Source organism: Ursus arctos, unplaced genomic scaffold (genome assembly GCF_023065955.2).
Source record: "Ursus arctos isolate Adak ecotype North America unplaced genomic scaffold, UrsArc2.0 scaffold_19, whole genome shotgun sequence".
NCBI lineage: Eukaryota > Metazoa > Chordata > Mammalia > Carnivora > Ursidae > Ursus > Ursus arctos.
Genome location: NW_026622863.1, coordinates 6,931,336 through 6,953,390, shown reverse-complemented (window position 1 = coordinate 6,953,390; position 22,055 = coordinate 6,931,336). Strand labels below are relative to the sequence as shown.

Sequence of the window (22,055 nt, the reverse complement as noted above, 5' to 3'; positions counted from 1 at the left end):
AAGGGAAAAGTGGGGGACGGAGGGTAAGAAGTTATATGGGACTCCTGGTACTTTCCACTCAATTGTGCTGTAAACCTAAAACTGCTAAAAACGGGGGGGAGGGGATGGGGAGGGCTGTTAATTTAAAAAAGGAAATGATATAAAAGTTGAAAATGGGTTCTGATAAAGAGAATGTGAAACAATGAAATCACTTCAAGTAACCAGGTAGTGAGATGAGGATGTGGTAGACCAGTGTGCATTACTTCATTCTGATTTAATAAAGGCAAGGACAATATATCCTATTTCATGTATGATACTGATAATCAGAGAAAATGAGATGTGTGATTTTTAACTTAGACGTAACACAAGTTAGTATAAAAAACAGGATACATGCCTTCTGAACTAACAAGCTGTCCATAGAGTTAATGACCTAATTCAAAGGAAATAACTAGGACTCCTTGAAAAGGGGGACAGAAAACAATAAGATGACAAAAGGCCCAACACAAGTTAGACAATAATTCAAAAAAGCCTACTGAATATTAAAGACTTCCAGGTGGTATCAAAAAGTAAACTAAAAGTTGATTATATGAAACAATAATAAAACATCTACCTTTTCACCAAGCATCCACTCCTAGGTATTTATCAAAGAAAAATAGAAATATAGGTCCATACAAGACTTGTACCCGAGTATTCACAGTAGCTTTATTTGTAATAGCCAAACACTTGAAAAATCCAAATGTTGATCAAAATGTTAATTGATTTACCTGTTATTTTTCTCTTGCTTTTTTCAGTTTTCTCTTTTAGACTTTTTACTACCTCATCTATGGGTTTCTCTGTGCTTATCCTATATAGAAATTCACTGAGCTCCACAAATGTGTAGATTTATGTTTTTCATTGAATTTGTAAGTTTTCATCCATTATTCCCTCAAAAATTTTTCTGCTCCCAACTCCCTGTCCTGCTCAATTATGCATAGATTGTTTTGCTTAACAGTATCCCACATTCCCTTGCTCATTTTAGTCATTTTGTTTTCCTGTTCTTCAGACTGCATAATCTCTATCAATTGATCTTCAAATTCACCGATTGTTCTGCCAGTTCTCATCTGCTGATGCCCTGTAGTGAATTTTTTGTTCCAGAAGTGGAAATTCTGTTTAATACCTTGATTATACTTATGGTTTCATGATTTACACACATATCAAAATTAATCAAGCTGTACATTTTAAATATACCCACCTTCTATACGTAATTATACCTCACTACTGTAAAAAAGTAAATTTAAATCATTAATTTTTAAATAGGGTCTGCTGCTTTGGTTTAATCAGTGGCAATCAGTTTACATCTCACTCTGAATGCCTATTTCTACTGCTGACTTCAATTGCCCAAAGTTGATCATACATTTTGTAGAACAAAATTTTTCATTTATTTCTGGCAAAAGAGAGTCATCAATATAAAAGAAGGTCCTCTAAATTTTGTAAATATTGCCTATTCTTCATATAAAAAATAAGAATATATAATCTATTAAACACTGATAAATATTTCCCCCAAGTGAACGGGATATTTTGAGAAGTGCTTGCTCCTGAATACCTGGGATATAGAGACTAAACCCAACTCACCATTATTTCTTAATTTATTAGTCAAATTACTATTTCTCAACAATTTACTATCTCTACTTCTCTCAAGTGTTTTTTCCTTTCCTTTTCTTATCTTACTATCGAATCCAGTAGTGTGTCCTTGCCGAAACACACAGCCAGGATTTGGGCCACGGGTCTAATGGTCCCCTCATAGAGCATCCCGGAGGACGGCGGGAGAGGAAAAGAAGGTCTTGAAGATTACGTAGTCACAAGTTCATAACAGTAATTCCCCCATCCCACTACAAAATTAATTTTCATGTAAATTTAGCCACACAACCTAATCACTACCAAACTCTAATAATGGGAGTGCAAAGTAGGATAGAAATGAGAAATAGCAATTTTGGTTGAGAATATAGCTGAAGGCTGGAGGGCAGTGGATAGTCAAGTGGCAGCTTGCGCATGTGTGTGTGCTGGGGAGGAGTGAGTAGGTAATAGGGGAAAGACGACAAAAAATGGGAACAGGGTATAAAAAGAAAAGTGGTAACAAATATATAAAAACATTTTTGTGTAACCTGCAAGTGTGCTTGGGCACTGGTGACAGCATTTGCCAGCACTGAAAAGTAATGATTAGCAGGTCCTAGTTTCCCTAATGGGGCTTAGTTTGATCATTCAATTGCAGTATTCCCCTTAATCAGAGATAGTGGAGAAGAAACGAAAGGGGAAAAATGTATCTTCACTTACACCTCTCTCATAATATCAGTATTTAAGGCATTTTTTTACTCTGCCGGATCTTAGAATTTATATTGTAAATACAGCCTGTGAGGAGATAAAAAATTAAGGTAACACCCAGAACCTCATTTTCATTAATAAAAGGATGGAGCTGGATTAGATGATTCCCAAATCCCTCTCCTCTGACATTCTTTGTCAATAGTTGTAGAGTTTAGACGATCCTATGTCTGTTGTATCCAAGTAGTAAATACACAACTTGATCTAATTACTAAAAGGATCTAATTCTAATTAAATAAGAACTTCAGTTAAAAAAAAGCTTACTATGTCTAGATTAGTGACTTTTCTACTTTGGGGTTACCATATATTGTTCAGAACTGTAAATATTGCTTATATAGAAAACTGGTAAAGTATCTATGCATTTTGTTAGCCCATTCACACAAATGTGTATTTCAGAAATGCTCTTATGTTTTATAGCAAAGTCTGAATCTTGCATCAATTACAAATATGACTGCATCTACCTGATTCTATAACTTTCTTGAGTTTAGTAATTACATAAAAAGACTTCCCTTGTATCTGACATTTTATTACTATTCAACAACAGACTTATCCAAGTTCTGTCTACCAACTTTTTTTTTATCAATTAGTTGAATCTGTTTTTATATTCTCATAAATTTTCAAAAGAGGCTCTCTAAATTTTGAGTAAATATTCCTTTGTTGACAATTGTACCTGGAAATAGGCATCTCCTTTGTGAGTAAATATGAGGGTGAGGAGAATCTATAGGCAGAACAAGTATGTTTAGTTTACTTGGAGTAACCACTCTATTACGTTCTTTATATCTAATACATATTGTTCTAATAGAAATTAGCTACAAGGTAATCTTGTACAAATGTATTTTATAAATGATATCTAGAAGTCATTTCATTAAAAAGTAGGTTTTCTATGTGGAAAGATAAAAAGCCATACTCTTGGATACTCCAGACTCTCTGTAATACTCTACTTTAAATATAAGGTGTTAAGTAATTTGTTCTTTTTTTCATTTAGGTGGGTCTAAAGGTGATGGGGAACAGCAAGTGGTTTTCAAAAAGGACACAGAAGAAATGTCAGTGGATATTAAATTAAAATACCATCTGTAGAGTACTTAACAGTTTCCAGAGCACTTTTACATATGTATCATTTAATTGTTTCGACAACCCATGAAGTTGTAAGAGGTTTTTTACCCAGGACTGGGGCAGGTGGCAGGGCGAAGGAAGTCAAGTACCACGATGCTTATTTCTTCTGTATATGTATTTTGCTTCACTCTATAGAACCCCAGTCTATAAGGAACTGACGCTACTTACAACTAAACTACAGTGGTAAGTATGTGGCCCCAGGGAGCATTTACTTTGAAGTATCATTTGAGGCTTTAATACTTTTATTTGGAATATTAATAAATCAATTGCCAAGAAAGTGAGTACCAGTTTCTATCAGACAAGAAAATATCACTATGCCAGCTGCTTGTTATCAAAGATCAACCCAATTCAACAAATGTTACTGCATCACTATAAAACACTAGGTGAAGGCCTAAAATATACTGTATAACAGACAGGAGGCTTAATCATCTCCTACCACTTGTGAAGTTGTCTTTGGTGGATTTGTTTCAGGACGTTCACACAGTATGTTGAGAAACTGAAGTATCAGGGATTATGCTCAAATTCTTTTCAACAGGGTAACAATAACTGTGTTATTGTTATATGAGAGAATCTGTCAGATCATCTGAAAAATGCCCCAATGTAAATTAAACTGAAAGTCTAAAGTTATCGGCTAAGAAACCACTAAACTCTTCAATAATGTTCACTATTTTATTGTTCGTAGCACTGATGAGTAAACCAGTTACAATAAAAACAGGCAAAACCCAACAAAACTCTTATCTCCAAGTTCTGTGGCTTTTAAGTACGGCAACTGTACTTTTTATTGTCCAAACAGGATCCACTTTTGAGACTAAAAGAGAGCGCAATTGATAATTAGGTTTAAAATGGGACTGTCCCAGGCAAACCAGAATGTACAGTCTCCCTGCTTACACGACACATTGTCCCAGGGTCATCCTGTTCTAAGAAGATTACAAAAACAGAAAAGGAACAGGAAGCCAGAGGGAACTCAAAGCAAGGAAATAAACAAGAAAAAAACCAAATTTTCACAAAGCAAGTTCTCCCTCAATTTTATACATCAGTTTGAATATTAATATTTTATTTAAATCACAGTAAGGATTGGGGGAGCAGAGGTAGTAAAATGAGGACTGGCTAAAGTAAGTTTATGAAGCAACCAGGTCCCAGATCCCTTCCCCCATCCCAGCAAAATACTGGAGGTTTATTTTCCTAAGAACTTAAAATAAAATAGTCACTCCCTGCCCAAGTGACCCCGGGCACAGCTGAGGAGAGTATGTACTCTACTGAAAACAACAGTTCAGGTGAATGCATACATCTGGGATGCTGAATGCGGTGACAGTCACCACCCTCCCCTTCTCCCCCCTTCCCTGGTTCCCAGGAAGTTGGCAGCCCAGCCTTCATTCTAAAGGCAAGGGACTTGAGTCCTCTCTGAGAAATTCAACCAACCTCAAAAGACCTGAGGTTCCTCAATCAAACAGCCCAGCCGACCCCACTGTGAAACTCAGTCAATAAACCCTCCTCAGATGCACACAGCTGCCAATCAGCATTTCTGTTCCTCACTATTAAATACGAACAAACAAAAATTAAGACATCTAACGGACGACTCCAATATAAAAGACAGAGAAAAAATATGTAACAAATAGATTAAAGCAGCTTAAAAAAAAGGAAAAAAAATATCTATTAGTATCTTTCTCACAAAGAGGACATATTACATTTATGTAATAAGAACAAGATATTATAAAAAGAACAAGCAGAGAAATTAAGAAAAAGTTCTTTGAAATAATAAACTCACAGGACTAATAGATAAAGGTAAGGAAGTCTTCATAAAAAGTATAGCTAAAAAACAAAAGAGATGAGTAACAGAAAAGATAAGAAAATTAAAGATTTCACATCCAATTAATAGCAATTCCCAAAAAATGAAGAAAAAAATTATCATTAAAATTCAAGAAAATTTTAAAGAAATAAAGGACAGGATTTTCCAATTCAAAGAATCTTCAAAGCATCAGCAAAAATGAAAAAAAAAAAAAGAGAGAGAGAGAGAGAGGGACCCATGCCAAGGCAAATCACTGTAAAATTTCAGAACACTGAGATAAAGAGCGGATCCTGAAAGTTTTCAGAGACTAAAACAAGTCACAAAAGACAGGACCTGAAGGCCTCAGTCTAATCAACAGTAACACAGGAAACTGGAAAACAATGGAGCAATGTCTTTAAAATATTGCAGGAAAATTATGTCCAACCAGAATGCAAACTACCAATCAAGCATGAGGGAAACATAAAGACATTTTCAGATATGCAAACCCTAACCCACCCATGCAAGCCTTCTTAGGAAGCTACTGGTAGATTAACACCAAGAAAATGAGAGAATAAAGCAAGAATGAGGAAGACATGGAATACAGGAAATAGGAAATCCAACATGGTGGGAAGTGAAGGGAGATCCTAGCAAGAGAGCTAGGTACCAGATGTGGAGAACTAGCTCAGGCTGGAGGCATGAAGGAGATCAAACTGACGAATGCTTAAAGTGTCTGCAAGTCTTTTTTTTTTCTTTTTTTTAAAGATTTTATTTATTTGAAAGAGAGTGCATACTCGGGAGCAGGGGGAGGGGCAGGGGGAGAAGGAGAGAGAAACTCAAGGCGACCCTGCACTGAGCATGGAGCCCAGTGCAAGGCTTGATCTCACCCCCGAGATCATGACCTGAGCTGAAATCAAGAGCTGGACACTTAACCAACTGTGCCACCCAGGTGCCCCACAGTGCCTGTAAGTCTTGAAAGGAGACGCAGACAACAGCTGGAAGTAAGCAGAAGAAACAAGACAACCATTAGCTCTACAAAGATTTTTTTTTTTTTAATGTGCAGCAAAACAAAAGGAGGACAGGAAAAGAAAAGTGATCACAGTTTACCACATGGCTGAGCTGTGAAAAGCACTTACATACTTATAATAATTTAAGTATTTGACAATGACTTAACAAAATCAGGATACAGTTTAGACTGGGAGATCGGGGGTATAAAAAACAACATAGTGGGGGTGGAGGGAAGAAGGCAAGCAAACTCCTCATCTCTTATAGAGAAGAATCAACAGATGATGCCAGAAACTGTATAATCAAGAAGCAGCAATACAGTCATGTTATTCTGACAGTGGACAGTTAATTAAACTAAAAGTTAAAGAGGTTGACAGGTAGAAGTGGACATGGGGGGCCCCAGGGAGAAGACTTGTTTCCTGTTTTTTTGTAATAACCTTGTAGAACTACTGGTCTCTAAACAAAAAGCCTGTATAAAGTTTGAAGTATTTGATGAAAACAAAAAGAAATGAGGGGATTACTAGAGAAAGAAGAAGAAATCTCTAAGACATTTTAACTTAAATATTAATTTGCTTCAGATTTTAGTCTGTGTCACACTTTTCCCCATGACTTAACCCACATCAACGTATACGCTACTGAACACTATTATCTGCTCTCATCTGTACTCTTCAGGTGGGATCAAAGACAGGGAATTTTCTAGATCTTACCTCAAGCAGAGCTGCTGCGGGATCACCCTGCAGACTTTTTCCCAGTTTGTCAACCTCATCTAATAGGAACACTGGATTATTAACTCCAACAGTCTTCAAGCCATTGATTATACGACCAGGCATACTGCCAACATAGGTGCGCCTACAGAAAGCAAGCAGCAAGTTAACGACAAGATGGCAGGAGGCAAGAGCAGCACCACTTAGAAATCAAAATTCAGGACCGGGAAAAAGTCATTTAGTTATCACAGTAATATAGCAAAGAGGTACTATATATTTAAAAAGCTCTATGATATAACCAAGAGTTATCAGATCCAATTTTTATTTTCTATTTAATTCTGGCTGTAAGTGTCCCATGACATTGGAAGAATGTAGTTTTTACCATTTAGTGAAACTGAGAAACGTAATACTTAAACAATGATCATAACTCTTACTTTTCGGGATTCCAAAATATCCAAAGGAGCCTATGAATTTAATTCCTATGCTTTTCATAGTTTCTCAGAGTACCCGCCCTACCCACCCCCAACACAAGCACCTTTTTACACACTGAAATGGTTGTCCCAGGGCTGGTTAAAACATCATCATCACCTTTATGAAGAAAATCAGAATTGGTTCAAAGGGCCACTCAAAATGCAGACAAAAAAAAAAAAAAAAAAAATCCAAATTCTTTTATTTTAGAGGCAATAGTTTGTTATTATTTATAGTAAGATTTGGGGTCAACAGTATCTTGTGAATAAAACTGTGTTCATCCTATACAGATTAACTGGTATAACCAAGTTCAGCCAGATATTTTGTTGTGCGTTAAAATGTTAGAGGCTCCTTTATCGTATCTGAACAAGAATCATCTACATAATTATGACAGATCTAGAGGGTGGCATAAATAAAACCAAATGTGTTTGTCAAACTGAAAACAGTGACCTTTTTTTTTTTTTACAAAGTCAGCAAAACTTTATTTTAAGCAGCAATTTACTAATTTTAATTACAATCTTATTGCCTAAGCCATGCATAAAGCAGATCCTGTTTGTGAAAACATAAAAGGGTGTCCGCCTACAAGAAACTGATCAAATGGTGAGTGTTACGGCTACAGTTATCTTAGGGTGGGCACAAAGCCGATCCGCAGAGCAGGCCTCAGTTTCACCACATGACTGTATAAAGTAGGACAGAGTAAATAGAGCGACCTTTGACAAGACAAGGAAGCCTTACAAATATCGTGGGAATGCCTTACATCCAGAGAGGGTGACCGAGGCACTGGAACCAAATACAATAAACACTGTCATATTACAATAAGGAGTCAGCACATTCAAGATTTCAGAAGGGGATACAGGAAGGACGAGACTCAAAATTAATAAAAGTCTCTCAAATTATTTCTCTAGAGAACGTACAGATTTGCTAGTATTCTGTGAACAAGCAGGGAAGGGAAATTAAAAACAAAACAAAACACCGCAAAGCCTCTAAGGGTCATTTCTTACTGCATCAACTTATTTCTTTTCCTTACTGTTTCTGACAAGTAGATTTTAAAAACAGGTACTGACAATTCTAGACCTGAAGTCATGGAGAAAAAAAATAATATTCTAGGCAGGTGCCCCTCCTAAAGAAGCAGAAATCTAGATCATAGTCTATATACAAACAATTCCTCCTAAACCTTCCATTGCTTCCCAGAGCCTAGTGAGTAAATCCAAACTCCTTTGTCTGGAATTCAAGGCTCTTCACGATGCAGTCTCCACCAGCCTTCCTAACCTGCTGCCATTAGGTTCTTGCTTTATCTACAATCACAATCCTATTACACCCCTTGCGTTTTTTTAACCTCTGTTAATATGGTACCTTCCTGCCCTTAATACTCTCCCTGCCTATGTAAATCCAGAAGTTCTAGACAACTTTTCCTGACCATCTCTCACAATGTCATCTTTCCACTAATGCAATGTCCACAGCATTTACTGGCCCTGCAATTCATCTGACGCAGTTACAACCTAGTTCTTATTCATGGGTACCAAGTACACGGTCTCTTCTAAAGAGCCAGTGAGCACTCTGATGACAGAGAGCAAGTCTTATTACAGAGTAGACCCTGGATATAGAGCCGTCAGATTGTTCTCGAAAAAGAAGCTTGTTTTTCCAATTTATTTAAGGACATCAGATCAACCATGCCAGCACCCAAAGTATCTTTCCATCACCACTGTGAAGGCCACACAAGCCTCTGAATACTGCTCTGAACAAACTACTTGACCTAAGTCTCAGTTTTCTTATCTGTAAAGTGGACATAATAACAGTGTCAACCTCATGAATTATATGATTACGAGAACGTAATAGGTAAAGCACACAGCATAGTGCCTGGCACATAGTAAGCTTTCAAAAGATGTTCACTGTTGTTAATGTCTTTCCAGAGTACCAAGCACACTCAATGCCCTGAATGTTCCTCAATCACAGGTGACATCCTCCAAATGTGTACCACTAGTCTAGAGGTCAAACAAAGAAGAGAACCATTACTTAGGGCCTATAAGCTATGGAAAATATCTGTTATGTGCTATCTTTGGCCAGAAGGTATGGTAGCATGCAATCTACCGACTAAAGATACAGAATAAACCTTTGGAATATGAATCAGATCGTGATAAATGTAGTAATACACAAAATAAAAATGTTCCCTTTCAACATCACACAAGAGAACCCCTTTTAAAAAATAAATTAGCATATCAAAATATCCTCCTGAGAAACTACATAGGTAGGAAATTAAGGAAATTAGTACTCTTACAAACTACAACTTTTTTGAGGCCTAAATACATATTTTTCCATGTCCTTCCTCATGATATAACATCTAGAAAGCAACATAGCACGATACAGAGAAGTTTGCAAAAAATGTATTTCTTCAATTTCTTATTATTCTGCCTAAATACATGATTACCTAGAAATGTACGCAAGTTAATTTAAAAAATAAATGAATTTCTATTTTTCTTATAATTGGTACAGGCAGTTCATAGGTTTATCAGGACTATTCAACTGGTGTATGACATAAACAAAACTATAAGCGTTTACACGGTTCAAAATGTTAAGTTACAAGAATCAGCATTTTTCACTTTCCAAAATATAGTCTGGTTTATGCTTCAAAAAACAACTACAATTACAGTATCATGTATTTACAGCTCCATGGTAATCAACTACTTTACTACTCTGTGCCTGGATATCTTCAAATCCAATGTAAGCCAAAGGGCTGGTCAGCCTGTCCCCGTCACTGATACCTAAATATCAGGAACAGACGCATATTTACTCACCTCTTTCCCAATGCTTAAAGAAGGGGGGAAAGAGGCATTTTACCATCACGTTTTCATGCCTGCTCAGTGAAGGAGCTCTAATGGGCTACATGCAAACTACTGAAGCGATACTTAGGAAGAATTTGTAATGTAAAAAAAATGTATATTATAACATTAGGTGGAAAGAGTAGGATTACAATTTTTTTAAAAAAAGGGTAAAAGCTGCCCAATGAAAAGTCTGGCAGGAAATAAAATATTAACAGGGATTATCTTTGCGTGCAGTAGAAAACACGATAATTTTTTTTTTCCTTTAAAAAAAAAATTTCCAAATTTTCTACCCAGGGTGTGTGTGTGTGTGTGTGTGTGTGTGTGTGTATATATATATATATATATATATATATATATATATATCTCCAACTGGGAAAAGCAATAAGCCTTAAAAGAGATCCTAATGATCTCAAAAGAAAAACAGTCTTTAAGGAATTAAAAACAGTCTTTAATATAGCATGTCTAAACAAATCGAATTCTTATTCTTATAGCGGTCATTCCTAAATCTTTTTATGTACTCATTTGTACAGATGCACTCATTTAAGGACTGCAAGACTTCCAAAATACAATTATGTTTTAATCTTACTTGAACTCACAAAGCACTCAGAGAGCACTTACCATGTCTGGCACTGTGCTGCGAGCATGGAGTAAGACAAAGGACAATAAGACAAGCTAAAAACCCTGCTCTACAGAGTTCATACTTTTTCCGTATTTATAGCTTATCTCCACAGTACATAATTACGAATGCCAGAGGCCTATATTATTTAATCATTAAAAGAAAACAATGGATAGTAAGTGGTCAGTTTAGAGCTAAAGAGTAAGATCATATCTGACTGCACATATATTAATGGAGAAAGCCTTGAACTGGGGCCTAAAAATAAGACTACACTCTAAAGAGGCAAAGAGAAGCTATATGCAAATAGAGGTTATAAGGAGGATAGTGAGTAAACCATAACATGTCTGGCATACTATGCTAAAAATATATTAAAAGCTTGCTACTTTGGTTATTTTCCCTTCGTGGAGACTAGTAATGAAAAAGCTAATTTATTTAGAACATCATCATTTCAGGTTCATGAACATGGATCGTGGAAAGCAAAATTCATTTTTCTTCTCATCTTGTTTGAGCCAAAGATTCCTTGCACTGATATCATTTTATTATCTGAACAAAGAGCTGACAAACCACTTCCAAAGAGTTACTATCAACAATAACTTGAGATATATCATAGCAATAAATATATCACCAAGAAACAACTAATGAAAAACGATTATGCAAACATGATTTCATAAAACTTCATCCTAAAAGAAGTTATATTTAATTGCTATGAACGGATTTAAATTCTTTAAATGTAATATTTAAATATAAAAATGTTAAGCTGTAAGAACTGATAGGAACAGAGATTCTGTGGCTTATGAAAGTGAACGGAAAAACCCGAATGGAGACAAACCCACATGAGAAATGTCGATAAGATTGAAAAGCTGTATTAGTTAATATGGAGCATAAACATGACTCTTCTTTCCTTTAAGCCACTCAAAATAATATAAACAAAAAGAATGGACCAATGTAAAGTCAGATTACGATTTTCCAAGATTAAGATTTAAATGTAAACCAAGTCTTTCTTTTGCTTCCCCATCTCCTACTTCATTATCATTGAACTCTAAAACATACATCTTTGTTTTTAAAACCAATTCCTAATAATACCTTCCTTCACATAAACAGGTATTTCTAGCAAAAGGACAGAGTTCTGAGCATGGGAAAATAGGGAAAGTGAGTGACGAAATCAAGAGAATAAGCAAGGCAGATAACATAAAGCAGCTCTGTTTTTCCCTGGCTATTTTAAGACTGCAGAACAGTGGTGCCTACTGAGAGGCTGAGGAAAAAACAAAACTTTGCATGAACTCTAATTGCAAGCATGTGACCATTACTTAAATGCCAAGACCTGGGTGTTTCCAAAATGCTTCAATTGTCACATGGAACCACTTGTTCTCACAAACTCCACCCCATGATTGTGCTATGAGCTACTGTTCTTCCTCCCCTTCTATTCACCTCCAACCCACAGCTCTGACATCAGCCCCTACACCTCTGTTCTCAACCTCTGCTCTCCTTAATGACCACATCCCACTCTCCACCTGCTTCCCAACAACTTCCTCCAGGCTTTGATGCCTTGGGAGGGCTGGTGGGTCATAAGCCCCCAGGAGTGCAAGGGCAGCCTGCTGCAGTGCTTAATGAAGCACCCAGTATAGTGACGGCGAGCGAGTACTTACCAGCAGGCACAGAATGATTCAGACTAATCCACGTACCCTCTATTTGGCAACGATCACAGCCTCTACGCATGCCATACATTCCTAAAAAGCTTATATTTACACATTTTTTAGGCAAATACACAGCCTCATTTTACAAAAGACTCACAATAGATTCAATTTTCTTAATGATACTCACACATGTGGAAGTACGTTCACCTGAACAGATTTTATGTCTAACAGTATCAGTAAAGACTTAAAACAGAGCTCTGCTTGAAACCAACAACGTTCACAAGAAGTGGTGAGAACTATATTACATATTGCCCACCAACAGTCATCACAAAAATACATTTTTCCACAATTCTGTCACATAAATTAAATAATAATGCCAAGAACAGGATTATTTAAAAATCAGATTGAATTTTATAAAAAGTCACTGAAGCTTTTAAATGTAAACTTGCTCTCCTGAGAATTTAAAATTAAAATATAATTAAAGCTAATTTTTTTAAGACTGATTTACTTTTTTTTTAAAGATTTTTATTTATTTATTTGACACAGAGACAGCCAATGAGAGAGACAGCCAGTGAGAGAGAGACAAGCAGAGGGAGTGGGAGAGGAAGAAGCAGGCTCCCAGCAGAGGAGCCCAATGTGGGGCTCGATCCCAGAACGCTGGGATCACGCCCTGAGCCGAAGGCAGACACTTAACGACTGAGCCACCCAGGCGCCCCTAATTAGAGCTAATTTTTATCAAACGCTTACTACTGTGTGTTAGGCACTGAGTAAGCGCTTTCCAAGCCTTACTGAATAAGCAATCCCAATGTGGCAAGAAAGAGGACAAATTACCTACATGTCATGGGCTCACGACATTAACTTCACAACAATAATCCCACAAATTCCCTTTCTAAATTCCGTCAAACACACAATACTATGCTACAGATATCAAAAGAAAAAAGTGAACTAGAACAACTCTGAATGCATAAATCAAGTCACTTGAATGGGAAATATCTCCCAAAAGCTCTCTAGATAAAATAAAAAGATGCAGGCTCTACCTCCAGTTTCTCCAATATTGGTACAAGGTGCCAATTTCTTTACAAAAGCCAAGTACAGCCTCTAGTGGCACATGTGAGGATAAGCAAGTCTAGGTGACAAAAATAGTTTGAAATTGCCAGAAAGAATGACCCAGATCAATTCCCTAACCTAATCTGCAGCCCTCATTGCTTATTTATTGAAATCTTGGAATGACTTTTCTTTAATGCGTAAGAATTGTAAATAAGCAAATAAAAGAGAAAAAGAACAATTTTCATGGAAAAGTTTCTGAAACCATTTCCCATCCCCGCCTAAGGCCAATGATCTTATGAATAAGACAAATGGAAAACAAGGTGTTATAAAACCACCATATTCTTTCCCCCCCACCACAATCCAAGTAATCCCTTTCACCAAATTGTAAATATGCATTTATATTAGCCTTGGCCATTGGCAGTTGCTCACTGCCTGCACTGACATGCTTCTCAAAGCCTCCACTTATAATCTAGATTGCTTTAACAACTTTAAGGCGAGGGATGACCTTGAGGAGAGAAGTTTTATCTTCAGTTTAATTACTTTCTACTGAAAGTTCAGCAGTTTCTTTAAAAAAATTTTTTTTTTAAAAATCTGAGATATCATTGACATTAGTTTCAGGTTTACAACATCATATTTATAAGCATCCATGGTGTCTACATTTTAAAATGTTCTTTAATACACACACTATCGGTATATTTTCTCACAACTCGCAACTGCTATGAAACCCTTAACCTCGAAACAAAGTTCATGCTTTCCCAAAGCATCTTCCAATCTGAGCAACAGAGACCACAGAGAACAAAACCATGAACATAACATGCAAATCTGATTCTAATAATTTAAGATTAATCAAAGACTCAGTTCTCACAGCATAATGTATCTTTACAGAAAGGGTGTCAAAAATGCAAGGAGAGGTCTTAATAATTATCCTAACCTTTCTCCTTATTACTCATACGGAAAACCAGCCTTCTTAAAAGAAAGTTAAACTGCAAACACATTTGTTAGCAAAGATTTTTTTCCCTTCTCCTACTGGCCCCAGCTGTTGTACTTATTTTTTAAACTCTAAGAGTTATGGGTCATTACTTATGAAATGCTACTAGGCCAAAATGAATGTAAAGACACTGTAATATCTAACCGTAACTGATTTATAACTGCATTCAAATGAAATTCCAGGAAAGCTAAGGCAGAAACTCGTTATCCACTATCATAGAAATACCAAGGGTGGTTTGAGTGTACCATTACAGTTAAGGCTCGATGCCAGTTATAAACATCCTATAGATGGACTATAAACAAGGATTATGAATGTCCTTTTGACTCAAGGTATCACAAATAGCTCTCTGAGAAAAAGATATATATTATGCCTTGGCTTTTGAGGGGCTTTAGTCAACTAAAATGGAGAACCAGAGACTAAACCGAAAGAGTCTACCTGTGTCCTCGAATGTCGGACTGGTCACATACTCCTCCAAGTGCAATCCTGTGGAACTCTCGACCAAGAGTTTTGGCCACTGATCTTCCCACACTTGTTTTACCAACTCCAGGAGGGCCAACAAAGCAAAGAATAGGGCCCTTCAGGTTGTTCTTCAGCTGTCTGACAGCCAGGTATTCCAGCACTCTTTTCTTCAGTTTTTCCATAGCATAATGATCATTATCCAGAAGAATCCGGGCTGCTCGAATGTCCAGACGGTCTGTCAAATAACCGCAGAGTAAGCACACAGAATTTTTAAATGGAAGAACTGCTTTCAAGGCTGACAAAAGTAAAACATGATTTAGAGAAAAAAAAAAGTGACGAGAACAGAAGTGGATCTTTCTAAATGAGTCTTCAGGGAGACCTGGACCTGGCTTTTTTGCTTAATAAGACTTAGTATCAACAGAAACAGTACGTACCACACACACAATTAAAAACTCAAGGAGGTTGCCTGGGGTGGCTCAGTTGGGTAAGTGTCTGCCTTCAGCTCAGATCATGATCCTGGGATCGAGTTCCACAACAGGCTCCCTGCTCAGGGGCAGTCTGCTTATCCCTCTGTGCTCCCCCCACCATGCTCTCATGTGTGCTGTCTCTCAAAAATAAATCTTAAAAAAAACCCAAAACTCGAGGAGTTTATATTGCTATCATTTCATTTTCTAGGTACACATTTCTTCTATGGAGACATAATTTCTACATATTCTATGTGTGCCGGCATTTGTTCCTTCTTTTTTAAAGTGTTTTTTTTTTCTTATTACAGAAGAAATGTATGCTCATTCCAGAAAACCCAATGACACCAATAGAAAGAAGAAGTCAGCCAGCCATGATCTCATGTCCTCACGAGAGCATCCCCACCGTCACTTTGGTATACACTATTATTGCAGGTTTTGTACGTGTGTGTGTGACATGTGCTTCTAGAACCTATTTTTCAAATTAGATTATGCGATGCCTTCAGGTTTTGTATGTTTGTTCACTTTGCATATTATGGACACCTTTCAGTGTCAAATGCATTTTTTAGTAACATTTTGATGACTACATAATATTCCATTAATTATCCATACTCATTTAAATAATTCCCTACTACTGAGCACTTAGGTTATCTACAAATCCTCACAGTTATAAAGCCTGCTTTACTGTGCATCGCTGTAACTAAATCCCTACATATATCCACAATTACTTCCTTCAACTAATCTACAGACAGAAGTGCTGGGTCAAAAAAAAATTTAAGATGTAAAGAACTGTCTAAGTTCTATCAATTAAAGTCTCACCAGGAATGTATGTTAGGATTTGGTTCTACAGCCAAGCTTTCACCAGGTTTACTGATGTGCTTTACTACTTAAAATACTCGTAGATTAAACCATTAAATACTGATGGTCACCAGCATGAATTCATCAGCTGAGTGACACCCAGGGGATGATACATGCCGCATGATCACACTGACAGAGGAGAGGTTGGGAAAGAGGAAAACACACACGAGCCCACTCTTTCAATCAGTGATTTGGAACCTGCCCCGCATTTTTCCTACAGAGAAGAAAAAAAAAATAGCCTTAAATGGTAGTTTGTTTCCCCAGCTAGTTTGAAAAAACCTAGCTAAGCAGTAATGTATGTAATTTAATTATAGTACTATTGCTTTTAGTTCTGGCTAAGCGATTTGGAAAGGGAAGAACAAAACTTCTTCCCCCTTTCCTGGCTTCAGACCCCAATTAATGAATACATGAATCAAATGAAAGAGGAAGTTTCCCAACTGTTTTATAATGCAAACCCAGACTCTAAAACCTACCGTAGGCAAACACAAAAGAAAACTTCAGACCAGTCCCATTCTGTATACTAAAACGCTCGTAAATCAAACCTATTAAGAGTAATCTACTAAGTCCCAGTGGGATTTATTTTAGTTATGCAAAGATGGTTTAATATTAGGTTACTGATATACTTATTACACCACCATGTCCAAGAAGGAAAACCTTCCACCAGAATGTCATTTTGTACCTAAAAAGGCCCTTGTTATAATGCAACATCCACCCCTAATTAACATTTAGTAAACTAAGAACAGAATTCCATGTAATTCAGAAAAAACTGAAAACACTCTGAAGGAATTTCTTCTAAGAGGTATGCCAAGTAAAGACAACTTTAAACAGTGCTTCGACTTTTGAGGAAAGATAATTTCCATACTACATAAAGTATTGTTTTGTGTCTTTTTCTACACAGGATACATTTTTTTCTGATTATTCTTTTTAATGATTCAAAATGCACACTTCCTATTTTGAATAATACGTGTGGCTATGTGTAAAAAATTTAAAACGAAGTATTAACTCCTTGAGTTTTTAATTGTGTAGTACTATTTCTGTTGATACTAAATCTTCTTTACAACGGGAAGACTGAAATGGTACCTACTGGCCCTTTCCATTCAAGATGGGAAAATTAGCAAACTTATTTCTCCAAATCTTTCTTTTCTGCTTTTGATGATCTCTACTTAGGTAAGCTTCCCTTTCAGAAATCACAAAAGACATGTTCATGGTTTTGTAACCACGCTTACAATAATTATTTAGATCAAATTCTATATAGGAATGGCTTAAAAGTTCAAACACGCCTCCCTTTATACTACAATTTACCCATTTTCAGTTCTCTGCTGGAATAGTAAACAATGAGAAGTACGTTCATGTGGGGCAGGGACACGAATGCCATCCATCTCTAATGCTGACCCACACCTAGCAGAGACTGAGTTTCTAGCACGTGGGTGGTCTCCTTCCATAGTTGTGAAAATAGTAACAGCTTTGCCCGGTTTTTATATTTTCTTGTTTATTTAGGTAAAGAACAGGAGTCAGCACTCTTGTGTTCAATGAAATGTTTTCCTCCAAAATCTGTACAATTATACTGTATAAGCCTGGTAAAAATTCCTGATTAGTAATTAAGTTCATTTTTTAAATAAGACAAGTGGAGGAGGGAGGAAGCTGAGAGCAACTTACTAAGCTACTGATGGCAAATTATCAAATCTGCAATGTTAATATTCTCAGACCACTAAACTATATATTCTATATGCGCCCTGCATTTCCCTTATGTCATTAGTTAAAATAAATCCTGAAGCACAGAAAAATGTTACAGAGATAATACCAAAATTTCAAAATAAGGCCCCTGGGATTACAAAGTTATCTAGATGCTCTTAGCACTGTACACTAGTCCAACTGTCAAGACAAAGTAACAGGGTTTGAAAATTGTCACAACTCCATTAACAACAACAAAAAAACTATCAAATATATACTATCAAGGAAGAATGGCAGGCGAAACAAAAGCAGAGCAGTTAAATAACACATATAAAGTTTAAATGTAACTTTCTTTCCCAGGTCTAAACTAATGGAGCAGAGCCCTCCCCAAATCTCGCAGAACAGGACCACTTCACTTAAAAAGTAGACACTGGAGAGTTAAGAGTTAACAGAAGACTACTGGAACCAAAATGGATTTCCCAACAACCCAGTGAGATCAGGACTGACAGCTGACCTCAAACTGGTCAGGCGACAATGACGAGGAGCTAAGTCAATGGGAACACATGCTCTCCTGCACTCGTTTCACTATGGAGTTTCCAAAAAGGATTCTGAATAAAGACTTAAATCAAGAAATTCAGCTTCAGTTTGTTTGGTAAAATAACTTCAACTAGAAGGCAATGTTGTCATGCAAACATGAAATAAATTAAGAAATAAATTTACCAGCACAGTAACATCAACAGCTCTATGTATAATAGCCAACAAACTGGAAACAAACCAAATACCCATCAATAGGTAAATGGATAAACAAGTTACTAATTATGCTGAAAAAATCAGAAAAAAAAGGGAGTACATACTACATCACTCCATTTCTATAACATTTTTAAAAATATGAACTAATCTACAGAGGTTGGGGATAGGGAGGGAAAGGAAAGAGGTAGGGATTACAGAGAAGCATGAGAAAATTTAAGAGGTGATGGATATGTTCACTATCTTAATTATGGTAATGGTATTACAGATACATGTTAAAACTCATCAAAATGTATATATTACATATGTACACTTTACTGTTTATCAATTATACCAAAATAAAGGTGGAAAATAAAGCACATAAAGCAAAAAAAAAAATATTGCTTCTGAACAACTGCTTCTACAGTTCACCAGTGCAACCTACTTTAATCTAATGAAAACTTACAGATTCTCAGAATTTAAGAGAAAACAAAAGGTGAATTAGCCTTTTAATTTGAATTAATTTAATTTTATATATACATTCAAACGGAGAGAAAAACTTAAAAAAACCCAAAATCTAGAGAATGGGATGAATGCAGATTTACAGAGCATTCATGAAAGAATAACTAGCATAACTTAGAATGGACCTGCTTTCCACAACAAGAACCTAACTATAAGAGGAATGAAATCTAAGGCTTGTCAAAACAAAAGGAAGATGATTAGGCCAATTTCATCCTAGTACCTAGCCATGCACATTAAAAATGTGTTAAGATGGTCCTGGGGTGCCTGGGTGGCTCAGTCGGTTAAGGGTCTCATTCTAGATTTTGGCTCAGGTCATGATCTCAGGGTTGTGGGACTGACTCCCACATCAGGCCCTGTGCTCGGACAGGAGTCTGCTTGGGATTCAATCCCTCGCCCTCTGCCTCTCCCACTGCGTGCGCATGCGTGCACGTGCTCTCAAATAAATAAATAAATTTTAAAAATGTGTTAGGTGATCCTTTCCAAAAAAACTAATTAAAAAGGAGCTATCTTGAGGAGGGAGGCAACATGGCAGAAGAGTAGGGGATCTCATTTCATCTGGTCTCTTGAATTCAGCTAGATATCAAATTATTCTGAACACCCATGAATTCAACCTGGGGATGTAAGAAAAGAATTGCTGGAATTCTACAAATAGAAAAGCAACCACTTTTTGCAAGGTAGGCGGTGCAGAGAAGTGAAAGTGAGGGGATATATCGGAAGACAAATGGCATGGGGACAGAGCGTCTGTAAGCAGGACACCGGAAAGTGATATAGCCCCAGAGTACAAAATTGAAACTTTTAGAAGTCTGCTCCCATGAGGGATGACATCCCTGGCTGAAAGGTGCTCAGGTGGCGAAGTGAAGAAGAATCCTAGGTGGGACAGTGTGGTCTCAGGATCCCCAGGGTCACAGGAAAAAAGAGGATGCCTGAGCCAGCAGAATTTCCAAGCACTGGAGTTGGGAAACTGGCTATGGTCAGCAAGCCAAAGTGGGCTCTCAGCTTGGGTTTGCCATAAACCACTAACCATGGCACGGCTAGCAACCGATCTCCATGCGGGGGCCTTGCAAGTGGCCCAGGCCCACAGCAACCCTCCTCCCTCCCTCGGGAGAATCAGTGCAGTTGTGTAACGCCTGAGTCTGCAGAGTTTGGTGCACACAAACATGAAGACTGCTTTTCCCTGAGGGTTTACTGAAGAGAGGGGGACGTGATCTTTTAGCTCTGGGGCTGGAGAGTGGGGCACCGCCATTTTTATTTTTATCCTCTAAAGTGGTGCAGAAAGCCTTCAGGGAACAAAAGCCACATAGAGCAACTGGAAGCAGCTTACACTGAGCCCCGGCCCCTGGCAGTACAGCTCCTCCAGGCAAAGACACCTGAGAATCAGCGCAGCAGGCCCCTCCCTGCAGAAGACCAGCTGGAACATCAGGCGAATACCAAGTTTACGGAACACAGAGAACTGCAAAACTCCAGTGGGGGGGGGGGGCGGGGCAGGGAACAGTACGTGGAATTTGAGGGTTTTTTCTCATGATTCTTTTACCTTTCAGTTTAAAATTTTCCTTCCCCCCCCCCCCCCAAAAAAAAGGGGCGCCTGGGTGGCACAGCGGTTAAGCGCCTGCCTTCGGCTCAGGGCGTGATCCCGGCGTTACGGGATCGAGCCCCACATCAGGCTCCTCTGCTGTGAGCCTGCTTCTTCCTCTCCCACTCCCCTGCTGTGTTCCCTCTCTCGCTGGCTGTCTCTATCTCTGTCAAATAAATAAATAAAATCTTTAAAAAAAAAAAAAATTTCCTTTCCCTTTTTTTTCCTTTTCAACTAGTTTATTTTAATCTACTTTTTGTTTTTAAGTCTTTTTTTAACTTTCATTTTTACATTTATATTTTATAGGTATATTCTTCGTTTTTGGCTTCCTGTCACTGAATTCAATTTCATTTTTGTATATATATAAGTTTTGCTTTCTTTACAATTTTGGGATTAGTGTCAGAAAACAAACAGACCAAAATACACCCAGGACCAAGTGGATCACCCTCTTTTGTCCATGGGTGATTATATTCTTTCCTCCCCCCCCCCCATTTTTTCTTTTTCTTTTCTGTTTTGGTTTCTGACCTCTTCGGATTTGTCTGGTGTGTATTTTGCTTGGGTTGTGGTTGGTATTTTTGATTTTGTTCTCTCATCCGCCCATTCTTCTCTGGGCAAAATGACTAGAAGGAGGAATTCACAACAAAAGAAAGAACCAGAAATAATATTCTCTGCCACACATCTAATCAATATGGATATAGGTAAAATGTTGGAGACAGAATTCAGGATAACAATTTTAAAGTTACTAACTGGGTCTGAAGAAAGCATAAAAGACACTAAAGAATCTCTTAATGCAGAAATAAAATCTAATCAGGCTGAAATTAAAAATGCTTTAACTGAGATGCAGTCTAAAATGGATCCTCTAACAGGTATGGTAAATGAGGCAGAAGACAGAGTGACACAGAAGACAAGATGATGGAAAGGAAAGAAGCTGAGAAAAAGAGAGAAAAACAGCTAATGGACCATCAGGGAAGGCTTTGAGAAACCAGTGATACCATGATGCTAAACAATATTAGAATTATTGGGGTCCCAGAGGAAGAAGAAAGAGCGAGATAGGGAAAGAAGATATATTTGAGCAGGTCATGGCTGAGAACTTCCCTAACCTGGAGAAGGAAACAGGTATTCAAGTCCAGGATGTACAAGGAACCCCCGTCAAAAATCGATAAAAATAGATCAACACCCCAACATGTAACAGTGAAGCTTATAAATTTCAGAGATAAAGAGAAGATCCTGACAGCAACTCAAGACAAGAACTCCATAACCTACAAGGTAGGAACATTTGCCAGGCAGCTGACCTTTCC

At 37.4% G+C, this 22,055-nt stretch overlaps 1 protein-coding gene across 2 annotated transcripts in view; it reads right to left on the bottom strand.

The window, feature by feature from the left end:
- Positions 1-22,055, bottom strand: part of LONP2 (lon peptidase 2, peroxisomal) — a 99,774-nt gene that overhangs the window by 55,262 nt on the left and 22,457 nt on the right. For both annotated transcript variants that reach the window (XM_026494709.4, XM_044382367.3), the window contains 2 exons: positions 14,926-15,184; positions 6,922-7,063 (listed from right to left, as the gene is read on the bottom strand). In XM_026494709.4, coding sequence (XP_026350494.1) covers positions 6,922-7,063; positions 14,926-15,184 — 401 coding nt within the window. The remainder of the gene's footprint in view (positions 1-6,921; positions 7,064-14,925; positions 15,185-22,055) is intronic.